The following is a 13625-nucleotide window of genomic DNA, read 5'->3' as shown; positions in this document are numbered from 1 at the left end:
ACATGTTTTAAGAACATTATATCAAAGTTGGATCGGCTTGTAGTGTGGTTTTCCACTTTGATTTTGAGTGTGACTCCAAATCTAGACCTCCATGGGTTGATAAATTTGATTTCCATTGATAATTTTTGTGTGATTTTGTTGTCAGCACATTCAACTACGTAAAGAAGTAGTATTTAATGAGATTATTTCATTCATTCAGATCTAGGATGTGTTATTTTAGTGTTCCCTTTATTTTTTTGAGCAGTGTATATATATATATATATATATACATACACATATATATGTGTATATATATATACACACACACACACACACACACACTCGTCGGCAACTTCATCAGGTGCACCTTGCTTGTACTGGGTTTGACCCCAGTTTGCCTTCAGAACTGCTTAATTCTTCGTGGCATTCTTTCAACAAGGTGTTGGAAACATTCCTCAGAGACTTTGGTCCATATTGACATGATAGCACAGTTGCTGCAGATTTGTCAGCTGCACATCCATAATGTGAATCTCCCGTTCCACTACATTCCAAAGGTGCTCTATTGGATTGAGATTGTGGAAGCTATTGGAGTACAGTGAACTCTCTGTTATGTTCAAGAAAGTTGCAGCTGAAATCAAGAGTTATCAGACCAGGCAATGTTTTTCCAATCTTCCATTGTCCAATTTTGGTGAGCCTGTGCGAATATTAACCTCTGTTTCCTGTTCTTAGCTGACAGGAGTGACACCCGATGTGGTCTTCTGGTACTGTAGGCCATCTGCTTCAAGATTTTACATGTTGTGCATTCAGATATGGTATTCTACATACCTTGGTTGTAACGAGTTACTATTGCCTTTCTGTCATCTCGGACCAGTCTGCCCATTCTCCTCTGACCTCTGACATCAGCAAGGCATTTTCATCTACAAAACTGCCACTCACTGGATATTTTCTCTTTTTCGGACCATTCTCTGTAAACCCTAGAGATGGTTGTGCGTGAAAATCCCAGTAGATCAGCAGTTTCTGAAATACTCAGACCAGCCCATCTGGCACCAACAACTATTTCACGTTCAAAATCAATTATATCCTCTTTCTTCCCCATTCTGATGTTCGCTTTGAACTTCAGCAAGTTGTCTTGACCACGTCTATGTGCCTAAATGCACTGAGTTGCTGCCATGTGATTGGCTGATTAGCTGTTTGTGTTAACAAGCAATTGAACAGGTGTACCTAATAAAGTATATGGTGAGTGTATATAAATAAAAGATACAATACAGTGTAAAAGGTTAAGTACTATTCTGTCCTTTTCCTTGACCAACAGACCAAAGACAACCGAATAGCATGATGACCCTAACAGACAGAACTGGACAATGGAAAACACCCAGCAATTAACAAACAGAAAAACAAAAGTCACCATAAAAAACAAAATGGAGAATATTAAAAGACACAGACACTTGGTATGCCAATTAATAGAGGAAACTGAGCAACTTTGGGAAGAGACACAAACAGAAAGAAATGAAATGTACTACCTGAAGACAAAGACGGAGCAGCAACAGGAGGACATTGACAGACTGATAGCTGAAAAACATGGGCAGAGTTTAATAATAAAAAGACTGGGAATACAGATAGAAAATGTTATTGAGAAACTCGAAGAGAATAAAAATGAAGCCACTCAAGAAAAAATGCAACTTCTGAAAATGCAGGCTGAAATATACCAAGAGAGGGAAACTCTGGAAAGAAAACATAATGAGATCATCAATGAGCGACACAGGTTGGAAATGATTATGTATGACAAGACAAAATCAGAGGAAAGTAAAAAACCCATGGAGCAGATAAAGCGTGAGCAGAAGATAATAGAGAGGTTGATGGCTGACACTGAAATGAACAAAAATAAGAAAATAATGCTTGAAGCAAAGCAGGCAAAAGAACAAATGGAACAAATCATGGTAGCCCTAAAGCAAGAGTTAAAGAGAAATAAAATGGATTTTTTACAGCATAGAAATCAAATCGAACACATTAAACATACTATGAGTGTAACTAACAACAAGATGAAGCAAATGTGGGAAAAAATTCAAAGAGATGTTGAAATGCAGAAAGCCACTGTCCTAGAGATGGAAAGCAGAGTAAGACAGAAAGAAGGAAAAGACACCTTTGACACTGTAAAGATTAAACTCAATAGAATCAAGAGAGAGATGGAGAGTCTTTGGGATGTGCTGGAAGACAGTGAAAACCAACTGGAAGTGACTCTGAGAAAGAAGCAGGAGCTGAAGACAGAGATGGCTGGAATGGAATACATGAAATCTGACTCTGAAAAGCAAAAACAAGACACAGACGTAAGCATGAAGATAACACAGTGGGAAACAGAGTTGAAGGGTAATATGCAGAGGCAAACACAAGCTATAGAGAACATGTTTGCACAGGTCCAGTCTGAACGAGATGAGATAGAAAAAATCAAATCTAAAATACAGAGAGAGAAAGAAAACATTGAGAGAGACAGGCAGTTAGCTAAAGTAGAAATGGATGCAATGAAGTGTATGAGGGAAAGTACTGAAAGGAAAAAATGGGAGCTGGACAGCAAGTTAGAAATGACTAAGAAAGAGATGAGAGAGATGGAAGTGATGCGCACTGAGATTGAAATAAAGAAAAAGGACCTGGTAAAAATGATAAGAATGAACAGGAGACAGAAGGAAGAGATCAGCAAGATAAAGGAAGAGGTTGAACATGCTAAACAAGACATGAAGGAAAGACAAGATGAGACTAAGGGGCAGAAGTCAAAGCAGGTGCTGGAAGTGAACATAGAGGGCAGATTTGATGAGCAGAAGATAAGACTTCAACAGGTTGACAGCACCAGAGAAATAATACAACATACAGAAAATCAGCTTGAGGAAGACAGCATGGAGACCAAGAACAAATTGAACAGTGACATGCAAAGAGTGATTCTTGAAATCAAAGAAATCAGAAATATGCTGCACAGTGTAGGAAGCGATACAGAGCAAATCAGGAGGGACTTTACAGAAGAAAAGAACCAAATCAAATGGATGACTTTTCAAGCAAAGAAAATGAGACAGAAGCTTGACCAACAATTGGAGAAGACCAGGAAAGAGAGGCACGAGCTAGAAATTATGAAGATAAAGATACAACGAGAAAGGGAGGAGTTTGAACAAAAACTGAAAGATACAACAACTACAATTCTGACTATGGGCGAGATAAAAGCTAACATAGAAAAAGCTGCTGTAGAGATGAACAATACCCGGGAGGAGATGATCCAAGCCCAAGGGAAGATGGAGAAGAACAAGGAAGAAGTCAAAACATACACTGTAAGTAAATTTTTGTTTATCTCAATGTTTCTTTTAATTTTTATTTAATCTTTGGCCAGTAATCAGCAGTTTCCACAACACACATCAGAATCAGGAATACCTTATTGATCCCCGAGGGGAATTTTGTTTCAACATCTCAGCCCATCATAGCAGAAAATCACAGGTTTTTATTTAGTAACATGAATAATGGCTTCTTTGTCCATGTATTGTCCTGGGATTCTTAAATGGACCTGAACCATAATTAATATTATTGACAATAACAATGTAATATGTGGATAAGGCTCGAGGTGGACTAAAAGTTAGGGCACAGTCAGTTAAAATGTAGCTTTCACTATTGTTCCATTTCATTACAACTTGCATCTGACCTTTACCCATTCAAATGTTCACATAAAACCTTTGTATAACCACTTACGCATTCGTTGTAAATATTAAGTAAAAAAAATGAACAAAATAGAGACATAACAAAATTATCCCTATCCAGTGGCAAGGGGTGTAATGACTCATAACGCAGACAATCGAGGCAGTTCAGTAATTGAAAAGGTAAAGATACATAAGCTTAGTGGCAGGGGGAGAAAGTTTAAACAGAAATAACTGAGTGTCCACAGGTAAACAGGAATGGGGCAAGAAAAAGTTGCAGGCAGGCAGGTACAGATCCAGAGGAGGCACGGCCTGTACTACGAAGCGAGGTAACTGGCATATCCAGGTAGCTTCAGGAGTAACTTTGTGACTTCGGGCGTAACTTCCCAATTAACTCCTACTACGACAGGTGGATACGGTTTATTCGAGATATGCTGTCATTGCAATTTATACTGCATCTCTAAACTGCTCCGAGCAGGTTATCTTCGTGGTACCTCGATGTTACCCTATCTTCCTGACTAGGCTGTAAGTGTAGGCTACACATTACACATTATTTGTACTCACTGTTTATGATGAGAAGCATGAATACAAATCAAGTGATAGAATATTTTTAGATTTCATCCTGACTTCCACGTGTGCTTTCCACTGTGGTTACAGCTGAGATGATTGTTAGAATAAATTTATTCTTAACGCAAGCACATTACATCCATATTGTGATTTAGGTAGTAGATCCTAAGATCTGTTTCTGGGATGTAGTCCTTGTGTATAATTATCCTAAATGTTTAGATTTACTATTTTACATGTCCAAAAGATATGGAGCCAAAGAGGGGAGATAACCATCCACAAAACCTTTCCAAAATGAAAGTGGTAAATTTACAAGAGTGAAACTTGGAAATTCCCTGAGATGAAAGTCCCAAAAATCCAAAACACTAGGGCCCGAGAACGAACCGTGCAAGGTCCCTATTGAAACTGAAGGGATTATTAGGGCCTGAGCATGAAACATGCGAGGACCCTATTGAAATTGCAAGGATTATTAGTACTCTTGCTGGCAACAGGAAGCGTCAAGTTTTACGCTGTTATTTACTACTGCCAACATATTTGCCTCACCTGCTTCAAAACAGTCTCAGAAGAGCCTTAAGACATTGATGATGCTATGTTGTGAATCTTGTGAGTTTTCGGATAACGGTGTGTCCTTGGCGTTGCGTCAAAGTTTGATGCTTCGCCATGACATAGGAAGTTGTTGTAACTTCACTGTACATGCTCATATCTCTACCAAATTTCACACATTCAATAAGGGTCACGCCCTGAACACATCTACAGGTAAAAATTCACGCAACCTCCTGGAGCCACTTGCTGGAATCAGGAAGTGTCCCTTCAAAGCTGAATCACCAAGATGCACAAAACTTTTGTGGTACATGTATCATCTCAAGACGCAGAAACAAGCCTCTTGGTGCCATACCTTAAATCAGACAGGAAGTCAGCCATTTTGATTTGAATGACCAATTACAGCCCATTTATGGCCTTTTACAAGGTCCATACTTTAACGAACTCCTCCTAGGGAATTAATCGGATCGACTTAAATTTTGTACTGTGCATTCTATAGGCTTTGACGATGAAAAGTTATGCTATCTGTGAGTTTTCGTCGATGGGTGTGTTTGTGGCCTGGCATCAAAGATCAACTCTTCACCATGACACAAGAAGTTGTTGTAACTTCAGTGTATATGCTCACATCTATGCAAAACTTTACGTGCTTGATAATTGTCCTGCCCCGAACACACCAATATTCATTTATAGTCATCGTGCCAAGTGCTATGTAGCGCCACAAAGGGGACACAGAAAGTGACGTATAACACCTTCATGCAGCGTCCAAAGCGCGTAACAAATTCACAGCCGCACCGGCAGAGCTCCAGAATATGCAACGTGGCCGCCTTACGCCCAGACACGCTACATGTGCGAGGGCCTGCCCAACGCTGCTTGCAGCATACTGTCATGCACATACTTCTCAACCGGCCCACTGCAAGGAAACCCCGCTCTCATGGGTCACCACTTTCCTGGGTGACCTTAGCGCATTATGAATTCAGCTACCACTCTGGAAAAAGGGCAACCTCTGATAACAAGCTAATTTTTATACTAGGTACTGGCCTGACCGTCTGTATTGAATGTCTAACTCAAGATTCAAAAGTTTCCTAGTCAATCAGTTCACTCCTCCCTCACTTTAGATTCCAGAGAGTAGGGCAATGAACACATAATCTGGAATGACCAGTTTACTTTTTATCTGTAATGAGGTGTGTTAATCTAGGCAATGTGGATGTTAAAGCACAAGAATACTAACTTACCAGTCCGGAAGAAGAGGGAGAAATCTAAGACAGTTTCTTAAGTTTGTGACAGTTTAGTTTGCACAGTTTAAGTTATTATTATTATTCAGGGTGCCAGCCAGGTCTCTCCCCTGGCAGTAAGATATAGGTTACTGATTGTCAAAGTTCTTTAAATCAAATGTCACAAAGGATGTACATCTTAAAAGAATGTACACCATCCCACTGAATGACCATAAAAGAAAGAAACACCATAAACCGTGTTTTTGCTGCTGGATTGGGAATGTTTTACTGGTTTCCGCAAGCAGCTACGCACGCCGATTGTAGAATGATTATCTCCCCCACCCTTGAGCTCTAGGGTCCACAACTTAAATAACTGATCGTCAGAAAGGACCTCACCCCATTTCCAAACGTTCATTGGCTGCCAGAATTTAGCAATCAGATTGATTGGGTCTCACCTCATATCCTTCCTTCTTTTTTTATAGGTAGTGTACACTTCCTGCCAGTAGTTGCAACACCCCTTTGCTCTAGTCACAACAATAAAATAAATAATATATATATAATAATAACTTCAGGAGTAACTTTGTGACGTTGGGTGTAACTTCCATATTAACCCCTACTACGAAAGGTGGATAGGTGTTACCCGAGGTCTGTTGTTATAACATTAATGAGTTTGCGTATTAACCACTTAATTTCCCGCATTCTGGAGACATTTTCTGGACCAATTTTTTCACACCTTTATTCACACCTCCCCTCATGTGCGCTAAATACACAAATGCATCGTCAGGGACGCTTTACCTTGTGGTTTAATTTACAGCAGAAGAGTGGACATCAGCGTCCTCTTTACTGGAAACTAGCATTATAAGCAGTTAACGATTATCACTCTTAAAGCAAAGGCAAAATAATACATACTGTCATTTGTAAGTATGTATGTATATGCGAGGTGAGTATTTATGTATGCGCAAGGTTAGTATGTAGTATGTATATGTGCGAGGTTAAGTATGTGTATATGTGCGAGGTTAAGTATGTATATATGCGCAAACTGAGTATATATATGAGTATGAGTATGTATACACTTTAAAATGCTTCCACACTTCCCACATGTCAGCGTAATTGGTTGTTAAAATTTAATTGGTTTTTTGACTTATTAGGCTGAACTCCGAAAGTGCTTTTTTGCTGTTTTCGGCCGATTAATTTTGGTGGCCGAACATTCGATGCATCCCTAAGCAAGCAAGTATGTATGTATGTGCAAGCGAAGTATTCAATTTTGACCTAGGCAAACTCCAGTTAAGTTGACAATAAATCAACTAACTAACATCTTATTCACTGTCATAGTACCATTTGACAACAATCTAGGCAGTCAGAGTTTGTAAACTCTGGCTTTGGTCAGGAACAGGCACTAGATCAAAACACAAGAATAGGTTATAAGAAAGCAGGTTTAAGTTCAGATAGCTGGAAAGCAAAGGCATATGCAACATTGACAATGGGGCACTGACTAAGGAGAAGGGGCTGGCTTAATTACTGACAGGAGTAACTTGGTAATGAGGAACAGGTGAGCAGGTGGATATGGTACTCAGGTGACTGGGACTGGTGGGCGAATGAAGATGACAAGTCCGGAGAGTTTCTAGGAAATGCATGGAAGTTGTGAGAGTTACAGTATTAATTACTTTTACAGTATTATTATTACTTTATTAACATTTTCTCAATGCAAACTTTTACTTGTAACAGATTATTTAACAGTTGGGTATTACCACTTTTACTTAGGTTCAGTGTGTAAATTTTAGTGACATCTAGTGGTGAGGGTTGCAAATTGCAACCAGTGGCTCACGGTGCATTCATGTGCTCCTCGGATGGTCCCATTTCCCGAGTTGTAAAGTCAATCTTCCGACTTCAGTGTGTTCATGTGCTCTTAAGTCAGAATGTGGAATCAACAAGGACGCTACTACAAAGATGTGTTGGATTAGCATTATTAGAGCACATAAACAATATGCAGACATCTAGTTTACTCTACATGGACAGCAAACTAACCCTTATAACCATATTACACATTACATGTTAGCAAAACATGTATATGCATGAATCAAAGTTCTGTATGCTTATATATGTCCCATGTGCACTTTATTTCTAAGGAGGAAAAAAATATTCTTCCGACACCACATGAATGCATCACTCACAGCTCACCTCTCCCTCGGCAGAGCAGTTTGTCCATTTGGGCTACTGTAGAAACATGGCAGTGCAACATTGCGACTTCCATGTAAGAGGGCCCGTGGTGTATGTAGAGAGAAATGGCTACTTCTAAGGTACTAAAAACATAACGGTTCATTATGTAAGGTCTTTATACACCACTGAAAACATTTTTATGGATATTATATTACATTTCTGTCAATAGATCCTCCTAAATATTACACACTGAACCTTAAGTCTTTACTTTTACTTCAGAAAACAATGACAATTCTATCTTTTTTGTGAAGGATAAACTGACTTCGATGAAAGCTCGGATCAGCAAATGGATATTGACAGAATCTGCAATCAAAAATACTGAATACATTAGTTTAGATTATACATCTAAACTTCCACAGAAGGAAACACACAGAGAATCCCTCACAACTCAAACCTTTAAAACAGATGAAGAAGGAGCAGAAGACGAAACAAAAACAAAAACAAAAGAGGCCATGTCTTTGCAAAAATCTATAACATTAGAAGACCAGCATCAAAGTGAAGAAATAAAGTATGCTATGGAGAACATGGAGAAAACAAATCAACACATTAAAAGGCTCATTATGGAAATAAATTACCTACATAGCCAGACACCAGAGACTGAAACTGGGTCACAAATTATAGTCAGGGGAACCGGAAACGTGAAGAAAGGAGTGACTGGACTGCTGGAAAATATTGAACAGAAAGACATTTTCAGGGTTAACTCCAATGTTTTCAAACATGAAATAATTACGAAGGATGGTAATAATATGAAGCAAGGAGTAACTGATGAGTCTGACTTGATAAGATTGGATGTTGAGAACCAAAAACAAAGTCTGGAATTAAGAGAAGATCTATGGACATGTCCTGAGGAGAAGGACGGAAGTTCTTGTAAAAAGGTCACAGGAAGTGCTGATATACAAAGACTTAAGGCAGAGATTTATAGAACACAAGAAATCATAAGATTAGTGAAACTAGGACTTGAAAACAAATCTGAAGAAAGTAACAAAAATCATGAGGACGGAGACAGTGAAATTGAAGGATTGCTGCAAGACATCAAACAATTCCAAACACTTTTGATAATGGTAAAAAGTGCAATGAGGCAAAATGAAATGCATTTGAAAGAAGAAATGAGAAACATGAAAACAATGAAAATGGCAGCAAAAAAACAGAAAAGAGAATTAGATCAGAGGTTGGAGAAAACTTTGAGAGAGAAAGATGAATTAGATATTTTAAAAATAAAAATGCAGAGACAAACTGAAGTGACAGAGCAGAAGTTGGAGAAAATGGCAAAAGTTAAGTGGACCATAGAGAAAATTTCTGCTGAGACAAGAAAGAAAAGTAAAGACATAGAGATTATAATGAAGGAGACCACAGAAAAACTGAGACTGTTAGAAGAACTGAACTGTAAGATTGAGGCAACAAAACAAGAACTGGAAAACAACTACCTTTTAATATCCCAGGAAAGAGTTCACCTTGAAAAATTGAAAAATGAAATCAGGCAGAGAAAGGATCAAGACTATGTATTGGAAAATACTGAGAGAGAGAAGGTAGACATAAAGAAATGTTTCAAAGGTGAAACAGATACAGAAAGGAACCAAATGACAAAGAACAGAATGGACAAAAAAATGGAGGAAATGGAAAATGAAATCTTCAGACTCAGATCAGAAAACAAGAAATTGGAGGACAATATAATAAAACCGATAATGGACAGTTTGGATGAGAAAAACAGTGAAATTGTACAACTGAAAAAGACAGTAAGTGAGCAAGTGAAACAAAAGCTTGAGAGAGAAGAGATTGAGATGATGAAAAAACAGATTCAAGTGGAGAAGGAGAATGTGAGACTAGCAAGACAACAAGCTGAGGCAGAAATACATGAGATGAACTGTTTAAGGGAGACTATTGAAAGACAGAAACAGGAGCTGGAAGACAAAGTGCAAATGACCAAAAGAGAAACAAGAGAAATAGAGCTACTGAAGTCAGAGCTGGAAACAAAGAAAAAAGAAAACAAAAAGATATTTAGGAAAAGCATGAGAAAAAAGGAGGAGAGTGACATAATGTGTTATGAAATACAAAGAAAAAAGGAATTACTGAAGAGCAAGACCAAAAAGAGAAGAAAAGAATTAGACCAAAGACTTGAGAAAACATTGAGAGAGGGGGACAAGTTAAAAATGTTGAGAATTAAACTGAAATGGCAGAAAGAAGAGTTGACTGATGAGAAGCAAATGAGTATCAAAAAAGAGCTACTCTTATCCAAGTATACAGAGAACATGAAAAACAAAGTCTGGAAAAGCAAGAGGTGATAAGTATCAGGGAGCACGCTGAAATGGCACACCAAAGCTCCACAGTCACAGATTCAATTGTTGACCTTCAAAACATCACACAAAAGATTCATGTGCATATGGAAATAATTAAGAAGGAAGTGGGAATTCTGGAACCTGTCAGTGTTCACTTATGGACACAGATAGAAGACCTCAAAGTAATAAATGCGGAGAACAGGGCTGTAAGAGACAACATCAACAGAATCAAATCTCAGATAATAATGGACTTTGAAAGAATTACTATACCAGCAAAAGCAAAAACAAATGAAATGTTCCAAAATAGGGATGATATCAAAAAACAACAACAGAAGCTTGAAATTGCACTAGAGAAAGTTAAAAGAGAAAAAAGAGAGATGGAAGTGTTGAATTCTGAGTTGGAAAAAAAGAAAAGAGAGAATAAACACATGATCCAAAAAGGGATTCGAATAGAGGGGAAAGTGAAAGCCATGTGGGCTGAGATCGAAGGAGAAAAAAATGCCCTGAAGAAGGAGACACAGAGAAGAAAGAAAGAGCTCAACCACCGACTGGAGAGGATCATCAGGGAGAGGGATGAACTAGAGATAATGAAGATGAAACTGCAAAGAGAAAAGGATGAAAGGAAAGGTGAAATGAAAAATTCTAGCATGTCAACAATCAAAAAAGTTCAAATTCAAAATAAAAGTCTATGGGAACTCATTCAGACATGTTTGCAGAAAGCTAATCTAATGACAAAACATACTAAAGATATTAAAGGAGCGATTGAAGCTAAAAAGAAAAACATTGAGGCCCAGATAAAAATCATAACCCGGGCAAGAGAAGAAGTGGAAAAAATAAAGATAGAGATTAAAAGGAAACAGGAAATTATTGCACGTGAGCAAAGAAATTTGGAGCAAGTGGAGATAACTAACATAAAAAAGGAAAAATCAAAAGAGTTAATGATGAAAGAAAAAGAGCTGGAGAATAAAGATCTTGAAAAGCTGAAGGCAAAGCTGAAGCAAGACAGAGAGGATCTGAACAGAATGACTGAGCTGTTGAACAAAGAGAAAGTGCACTTGGACCAGATGAGGTCTGACATCCAGAGACAAACTGACGTATTAGAACAAGAGAAACAAGACATAAAAGTGGCAAGAGACAAGTTGGACATCACAAAGACTGAGCTGCAAAAGAAGAAGGAAAATGCAGTCAGTCTGTTTGACGAGATAAACAGAGAGAAAACCCACGTGAAAAATCTGACTCTTCGGGTTCGGAGAGAACGAGATGAACTCGAAAATGTCATGAACATGATTACCTTCAGACAAAAAGAGCAAGAACTCAAGGAAGACGACATCAAAAGACAAACACAAGAACTGGAGACCAGTAAGAACAGTGTACTGGCAGAAAGAGAAGAACTGGAACTTTTGAGGAAGGACCTCAACAAGAAAGTAGAAGAGGTGGAATCAGCCACAAACAGCATGAGTGGAGAGCGCGAACAACTCACGAAAATGAAGACTGACCATGACAAAGGGAGAGAAATGCTTTTGAATGAAAAGGACATAATGGACAGAGAAAGGGAAGAGCTGAAAATAAGAGAAGATCAACTGATGAGTAAAATGAAATCCATAGAAACTCTGAGAGCAAAACTTCTACAGCAAAATGTGAAGATAAGTGAAGGCGTAAAATACAAGGTGGACAGGTTGAAACAAAACAATGAGGATGTGCAAATGCTGTACACTGTATTGGAACAAAAGCTTGGAGAACTTGATAAACAGAAAGAAAGCGTGGCTGGTGACACTGAGATTTTAGAGAGAGAAAGGGAAAGTCTGCTAAGTATGCTCTCCGACATGGACATCCAGAGAGAACACATGGAAAATATGTGGAAGCAAAAGTTTGAGATGGAAAAACAAAATCTTGGAAAACTTAAGGCACAACTGAAGCGAGACAGAGAGGATCTGAATAGAAGGAATGAGCTGTTGAACAAAGAGAAAGTGGACTGTGACCAGATGCGGTCTGACATCCAGACACAAACTGACTTATTAGAACAAGAGAAACAAGACATAAAAGAGGAAAGAGACAGGTTGGAATTCACAAAGATAGAGCTGCAAAAGAAGAAGGAAAACCTTGAATGTCTGTTTGACGGCATATACAGAGAGAAAGCCAACATTAAAGATCTAGCCCTTCATGTTCAGACAAAAAGGGACGAACTTGAGAAAGTCATTAACATGATTGCCTTCAGACGAAAAGAACAAGAGCTCAGGGGAGACGACATCAAAAGACAAACACAAGAACTGGAGACCAGTAAGAACAGCGCACTGGCAGAAAGACAAGAACTGGAAGTTTTGAAGAAGCATCTCAACAAGAAGGGGGAAGAGCTTGAAGCTGCCATGAATAGCATCAGTGGAGAGAGAGGACAACTCAGTCAGATGAAGATCAGTACTGAGAGGGACAGGGAAATACTTTTGAATGAAAAGGACAGACTAGAAAGAGATCGGTCAGAGCTGAAAATAAGAAAAGAACAACTCTTGAATAAAATGAAATCAATAGAATCTCTGAGGGCAAAACTTCAACACCTGAGTGAAAGGATGAGTGAAGACATGAGAGACAAAATCGCCAGACTGGAGCAAAACAACGACGACATTCTGAAACTATTGACTGTATTGGAGCAAAAGCATTGGGATTTGTGTGAAAAGAAAGAATATATGCCACGTTACACTAAGGCAATCGAGACTGAAAAGAAAGGTTTGAAGAGTGTTTTGGCCGAAATTGTCATCCAGAGACAAGATATGGAAAATCGAATGAAACAAGAGGCTTTGTTGGGAACGACGGATCTTGAAAAGCTGAAGGCAGAGCTGAAGCAAGACAGAGAGGATCTGAACAGAATGACTGAGCTGTTGAACAAAGAGAAAGTGCACTTGGACCAGATGAGGTCTGACATCCAGAGACAAACTGACGTATTAGAACAAGAGAAACAAGACATAAAAGTGGCAAGAGACAAGTTGGACATCACAAAGACTGAGCTGCAAAAGAAGAAGGAAAATGCAGTCAGTCTGTTTGACGAGATAAACAGAGAGAAAACCCACGTGAAAAATCTGACTCTTCGGGTTCGGAGAGAACGAGATGAACTCGAAAATGTCATGAACATGATTACCTTCAGACAAAAAGAGCAAGAACTCAAGGAAGACGACATCAAAAGACAA

The 13625-nt window shown here is 38.6% G+C and overlaps 1 protein-coding gene across 1 annotated transcript in view; it reads left to right on the top strand.

Annotated features, from left to right (window-relative positions):
* The first annotated feature begins 2081 nt into the window (after window positions 1-2081).
* LOC119896175 overlaps window positions 2082-13625 on the top strand; it is a 28096-nt gene continuing 16552 nt past the window's right edge. Inside the window, exons 1-2 of the mRNA XM_038709662.1 lie at window positions 2082-3291; window positions 10411-12323. Of these exons, the coding sequence (XP_038565590.1) occupies window positions 2082-3291; window positions 10411-12323 (3123 nt within the window). The remainder of the gene's footprint in view (window positions 3292-10410; window positions 12324-13625) is intronic.

Source organism: Micropterus salmoides, unplaced genomic scaffold (assembly GCF_014851395.1).
Source record: "Micropterus salmoides isolate LMB-PRFRI ecotype aquatic unplaced genomic scaffold, ASM1485139v1 Ms_hic_scaffold_9, whole genome shotgun sequence".
NCBI classification, from domain to species: Eukaryota; Metazoa; Chordata; class Actinopteri; order Centrarchiformes; family Centrarchidae; genus Micropterus; species Micropterus salmoides.
Note: the sequence above shows the minus strand (reverse complement) of the source record. Positions and strands in the feature narration are given on the sequence as shown.